Source organism: Alligator sinensis, unplaced genomic scaffold, assembly GCF_000455745.1.
Source record: "Alligator sinensis unplaced genomic scaffold, ASM45574v1 scaffold264_1, whole genome shotgun sequence".
In the NCBI taxonomy this organism is placed as follows: Eukaryota; Metazoa; Chordata; order Crocodylia; family Alligatoridae; genus Alligator; species Alligator sinensis.
The window spans coordinates 1,623,957-1,630,584 of NW_005841831.1; the positions used below are offsets into that span (position 1 = coordinate 1,623,957).

Consider the following 6,628-nt stretch of genomic DNA (forward strand, 5'->3'; position numbering starts at 1 on the left):
ACCAGCCACGGGGCGGGGGCAGGGCTGCTTTTCCCTGCACTCCGCACCAGCTCCTTCCCTGCCCTTCCCCCTCCCCCCCGCCCCACCCTCCTGCTTAGCTGAGCTTCCTGCACCGGGACAGAAACCCCTGCTGAGGGGGCGGGGCCAGCCGGCCCTGCTGTTACTGTTCCCCTGCATGCTACTGCCCCTGGTTCCTGTCATTTTTTATGGGAACCAAGGACAGATACATTTTAATTTTCAAAAAAATTTTAGGGGCCCCGTGGGCCAGATAGAATGGCCTTGTGGGCCGGATCCAGCCAGCGGGCCATATTTTGCCCACCCCTGTCATACATGGTTCTGGTGGGGACATATTTAGATGCTTTAGGTAGCTAATAACTTGTTGGCCAGTGGAGGAGAGCTACATAACTTATAAGTGGATTGGAGGAAATTACTTGCACAGGGAGTTTCATATCATGGGGAGATGATGTACAAGGTAGGATATGACTGAAAATTAATGAGAGAGGATAAGTCTTAGTCGTTCAGGGGTTCAAGGTATTAGAACATGTGGATGCAAATTTCAGTCAAAATGTGAAATTTTAGTCAAAATTTTACTCTTCAGTCAAATTTCAGCTCTGGTGTGCATGCACACAGTAAAGAGGGCTCACTGTGTATGTGCACCATAGCCAAAGGGGATGTGGCTGCACCCCCTCACCACAATCATGGATGCCAGCGAGCTCAGAGAACCCTGAGCTCCCCTGGTGCTCAGCACAGGATCTCACCAGGGTCCTTGCTTTCACATGGCTCCAAAAGGTGAGTTCTACTGTTGTTTGCCCTTCCGTTCCTCCCACCTGCCCCTCTTTACCCTCCCCCAAATCAGTAGCAGGGGAAAGTGGGGATAAGTAAATGAATACTTGCTCATGCATCTGCCTCTACTTCTGAAGTCATTTTTTTTTCTTCAGTTGTCTTGTGTTTGTTAAACTGATCAGACTAAAATTATAGGACATTTTACAATCCTTAATCACACCAAGCATTGATATTATCTGAATTTATTTTACTCAAACTTTTAGAAGAGAGGGAACAGGTACTGAGACAGTACTCATATCTGGTCCTGCATGTGGAATTCTTCTGTAAGTAGGAGACTTGTACCAGTTACACATTCTCTGTTAAAAGTACACCATCAAAATAGCATTACATAGGTCTGATCCCTTATAATATAATTTTTTGATGCATTAACAGATAAATGAGCCAGCGCTGCTTAGAACATCTCCTTGGGTTTAGGAAATAATTTGCTCCATATCTGGTCATGCCCCAAATTGTAAAGCAGATGTTGCAAATAAAAGACGTGTGCTTGAGTAAGAGAAGGGACTTGTTACTAAACCATCCAGCTCTCAGCATCACAGTGCATAAAAGGGTTAATCTTTTCAACCAGCTTGTAACTGCAGGTTTCAGAATAAAAAATGCTGTTGCAATGCAGTTTGTCATAAACAGCAGGGGTGATGGCCCTGTCATTGGAAAAGAAAGGAGAGTTGGGTGAGAGTAGGATACCAGACTGATGAAGCTAAATTGACCAAGCACTGGAAGAGTCTGTTGCAGCAGCTCAAGAATCCCAGCAGGAAAACAGTCCTGCCCCTTCAAAGCCACTAGCCAGTCTTAAGATTTATACACTCTCCTCCCATGGGAGCTTAACTCTTCTCCTTTGCTCCTGCCACAGGGGTGCAATGAACTGTAGAGCTTCATTTTCCTCCTCTTCAGTTATTTTGCCCTTCATTTTCCATTTTAAATCCTCCCTTCTGCATCTGCCATGCTCCTCCTCTTTGTTCTGCCCTTATCTCATTTGTACCTCTCCTCCACACTTCCGGTTAGTATCAGCAGCCGTGTGTAGATGAAACAAGAGGCGTGCGTGCACAACACTTTAAAGTGGGCTAAGTGCTTTTGCACTGCTTTAATGGTGTCAGTGTTTACACACCTCGGCAGCATATTGCACATTAACTCCCGCTGCTGTATGAAATTCGGCAGCGTAATGCACCTTAAATGACTTGGAGCACCGCAAACTGAAACTCCTTTGAAGAGTTTTAGTTTGCTGCCCCTACAGCCGCAGAGTGAAGCACCAGGCTCCGTGTAGCTCCACAGCTCTGCAGGAAGCCCTGCAGGCAGCCTGACAGCAGCCTGGGAAGGCAGGCTCCACTCAAGAAAACCAGCAAGCCTGATTCTTCCCCACCATCCCAGAGCCCCTGACCTGCACAGGGGCCTAGTGCTTCCCTCCATGGCTGCAGTGACCCCAGGACTGTCCGAGCCAGGTGCCTGCAGGCAGGTGCTGCCTGGGGATGCCACCACTGCCACAAAGGGAAGCACCAGCCCCCCTCTGTTGCCCTCCGCAGCCCAGGGACCGCTCCACCCGCCAGCAGCTTGCCTTTCCCTCCCCACCGGAGAGGCAGGCAAGTCAGCGGGGTATGTGCACGGCATGGGGGTTTAATCAGCCCTAAATTGAAGTAGTGTTTTTTAAAACCCACCGCTTCAATTTAGGGCCAGCTTCTCCACTGCTGCTGTCTGAGCTTTGGGCTCAGGGACTGGACAGATAATCCTTTCCCTGAGTTTGAAGTTGAGCCTCTGACATCCTTCAACCAGCCAGGCCTGCAGATGATGAGCTTGGGGTTTTGGAAGCCAACAGGCCATCAAGGAAAAAAGACCCAGGGCAAACTGGGGTGACAGTAATTAGCAGTGTGGTGATCCCTTCATCAACATGGTGTGTGTGGCACCTAGGTAGCTGTGTTTTTAGCATAACCCTGTTGCATAGCACTATTTTTATCTTTGACATGAAACTTCTCAGGCAGCAGTTTTTTCTCCTCTTCACTCTCTCTACTTATGCCTCTGCACATGGGAAGGGGAAACCCAACCACCAACACCACTGTCCCAGCCACTCCTGCCCCACTGTAGTTGGGACTGCGGGAAATGCCTATTCAGGGAGGTGGGCCTAGCTGGGAACAGTGGTGGTGGTGGCAAGCAGATCTGAGTGCCTTGGATGTGTCTACATGTGCACAGTAACAGGATTCAATAAACTCCAGTGCGTATCATGCCAGAGTTCATCGCTCCCAGGTACTGCATTTCCATGTGCACCCAGGACTGCAGCATGTTGAGCCGGGTCAGAGCAGCCTGGCTGTGACCCGGATCAATGTGCTGTGGAGGGGCTGGCTGAGGAACAAGGGTGCTCCGTTGCAGGGCTAGCCAGCAGGCAGCTCCCGCACTGAAGCACCCTCATGCCCTAGCCAAACCTGGTCATCATTTACATGTGCAGTGCTGAGGAGTAAAAAACTGCACAGCAGGATAGTACTTGTATTTACAAGTACTACCTTGCTGCTGAGTTTATTAGTTTACTGAAGCCTAATGGTCTGCAGATGTAGATGCTGAGACATTTACTGCGGAGCTAATTAGTCTACTCTGCAGTAAATGTCTTGTGTAGACACGTCCCTTGAATCTCTAATGGATCTTCAGGGTTTTCTAGGACATGAGTACTAAGAGATTGGTATAGTTTATAAAGTTAAATCATGGGTGGAGCCCAGACTTTGAAAGGGGGACTGCAGGAGCAGCAACCAATGTTAGAGCAGTTTCTTCACCCCCACTCTCAGCCTCCCCTCCCCACTGGGCTAGAAAGTCAACACTGTGGGAGTAGTGGGTTGGATTTTTGTTTTCTTTATGTCCTTGAATCTGGTAAGAATCCCCTCCTTTTCTCTTGACACCCTGGCCCTGCCATGCTCAGCAGCACCTTCCTTCCACTCCCATTCCATCCCTTCCCTTGGTACTGGCCACAGGAAGGGGAAACCCACCCATCAGTGATGCTATTGTGACTGCTCCTGCCCTGCTTTGGCCCAGGCCACATGAAATGACTGTATGGAGTGCTGGGCTCAGCTGGAGCAGTGGCAGTGTTGGCAAGCAGATTTCTACTCCCTTCATCTGATCCCAGGCTGGTAGGCAACACCTGGGTTCCTGGGCAGGGAGGAATACTCCTGCTGCTTGCAGTGGCAATGCATAGTGGGTACATGTGTACCCCCTGAGAGTGCTGGTGCACCCCCTGACCGGCTGTGCTCCCTGCTGAGGTGATGGGCAGGTGGGCAAGTAAGAGCACCAGTGCCCCCCATTGCAAGTGTTGGCCGGGGAATGGGAGCACCGGATGTAGCGCCGTGGCTGCTTCCAGGAGCACTGCCTCCTGGTTGGTGAGTTTTGCCATGGAGGGACCCCACCTCCCCCCAGTTGGTGACTGGTCACTGGGGGGGGACATACCCCCTCTGACTAAGGTGGCAACAGTTGCCCATGGTTGCTTGTGTCCCCGGCTGAGCCCAGCTCCCTGCACAACCCAGCTGGAATGAGGCAGGAGCTGCTCTGGAGCTCCCCTCACCTCCAGGTCTGCTGGGGCCAGCAGCGGTGGCAGGTTGGAGAGAGGAAGAAAGATGGGGGTGGGAGGTAATGCTGAGCATAGAGGGGAAGAGAGCAGGTGTCAGGAGGAGGTGTCTTACCTGCTTTAGGGACTTTAAAAAGTCCCCTGCTGCTGCTCCCACAGCATGCTCTGGAAGCAGGGAGGTTGGGGGGCAACTGCACCACTGAACCCTTTTCTAAATTTGCCCCTGATTCAAATAATCCAGCATTATTTTTTGCACTTACACATTGCAACAGGTTATGTGTTTGTGGGTACAATGGCACAGAAGGCACTCCTTAGTATACCAGGACGCATCAATGGCATACATCTTTCCATCCTTAAGGCAGCCTGAAGAGAGCATAAAAACAATCATTTAGGATATCAAAATACAGAACTGAAACTGTATGTGTGCCTATGTCCTGAACTTTACGTCTATGCTAAAGTCTGGGGCCCATGTATAAACTAGCATAATTTACCTGAAAAATATTTCACCACCAATGCCACACTCCCACTCCACTCGGGAGAAAGCTGTTGGTGCAGATGTTGCACAAATAAAACTATTTCACAGCAAATAGAAATAGGTTTGTCAAATCATAGGGTGATACATGGGTTCTATTCTATCCCTGGTCTGAGGGGATTCAGACCCATGCCTCCCTCCCACTGTGGGCTGCTGGTTAATCTGGATGGGGCCACCTCCCACCCTTTCTGTTAGAACTGTGCATTAAAAAAGCCAAACAACCTCTCATGGACCTTGTCTGGACCCAATGATCTCATGAGGTCCCTTCCAGCTCCTAATGTCTATGAAATCTATGAAATGGGGCCAGCAAAAAAAATATAATAATAATAATAATGAGCCAGAGGCTGCAGCTTAGTAATTAAGGCTCAGTTCTAAGAGGAGTACTCCTGGGTTCTGGCCCGCTCTCAGACATGTTTCTGTATTTTATCTAAAGATTGTGTCCTACCATTCAGCAATGAATATCCCAGAGCCTGGTGGTCAGGGCACTGTCATGGGAGATATGTGTTTGAATTCCCCTGAGGCTAAAGAACCCAGTCCTGTACGTGTGTGTCTGGTACAGACTGAGGTGAGTGGAGGGATATCTAGTGTGTGGAACCTGATTGGGCTTGGGTGTGAGATGCTGGGCAGCCCAGCCTTAGTTAGAGTGGGGAATTTCTGGGATTGCACAGAGGCAAAATTTCACTGCTATGGGAATGTTGGGGTTAAAAAAGGAAGGCTGAAGAATCTTTAGGTACCTTTAGGTTTAGCTGGGAGCTGAGTGGGGGTTTCAGAATTGCAGTTTTGGACATACATGCCCACTTTGGGAGCCTAAATCTCACTTTGGATCTGGTTCTTAATCCAGTACAAGTATCAGCAGAACCACTGGAGAAGAGGTGGCTAAAAACTCATGTTTACCCCTATCCCTCCCTGGCTAAGCCAGAGGCACCATGAAGGAGCTTGAAGATCTTGGTTTTCTGTTTTATGCTTACGAAGTTGCTTTTGAACTCCAAGAAAATGAAACTCTGTAGACTGACTCCCGTTAAAATGGAAGGCCCACGTACTAAGCTTGTATCCTGAACTAGACCCATGGGGAAAATCCCAATGAGAATGCACTTACAGGGACACACGTTTCCCACAGGACAAATAGCAGCAACACATATTTGTGCTGTTGCCATTTGTCCTCAGGCACACCCTGGCGTGCACAGTCTGGCACATGGCAAAGTGACCCGGGTGGAGTAGAGGCGGCTGAGGCCAGCACCTGTGCTGGACCCAGCAGCCTCACCTGTGATCCTGGGCACCTCCCAAGGCAGCAGCAGTGCTGAGCTGGCTGGTGGCTGGCCAGGCTCCCTTTCTGGCAGTGCATGCTGCTGCCATGTGTGCCACACCACTTTTTTTAACATTTTTTTTCTACACCAGGATCTCCCAGTGTCAAAAAAACTACCATGTTGCAAGTTAGCAGTATGGTGAACAGATGCAGATGCACAGTATGCAGTTTGTGGGACCTCAGACTACTTTCAGATGTGTGTGCTTGTCTGGACATACCTATGGAGGCCCAATCATCAGTGGTATTGGGACATCTAATTCCTACTGAAACTGAAGGGAGCCCCTGCTCAGTTGAAGACCGGCATCCTTTAATCAACCATGAATCTGTGAGAATCTGTGCAGCAGGGGAAAGCTTTCCTCTGCATTCTTCCTGCTGCTTCCCATTCTTTCCAGTGCTCTCCTTGTCCTTATTGCTTATCATT

General features: G+C 49.5%; 1 protein-coding gene across 1 annotated transcript in view; it reads right to left on the reverse strand.

Annotated features, from left to right (window-relative positions):
• Positions 1–1,195: 1,195 nt before the first annotated feature.
• Positions 1,196–6,628, reverse strand: part of LOC102371086 (beta-microseminoprotein) — a 7,524-nt gene continuing 2,091 nt past the window's right edge. Inside the window, exons 3-4 of the mRNA XM_006014829.3 lie at positions 4,633–4,735; positions 1,196–1,481 (exon numbers count right to left, since the gene is read on the reverse strand). Of these exons, the coding sequence (XP_006014891.2) occupies positions 1,352–1,481; positions 4,633–4,735 (233 nt within the window). The 3' untranslated portion in view covers positions 1,196–1,351. The remainder of the gene's footprint in view (positions 1,482–4,632; positions 4,736–6,628) is intronic.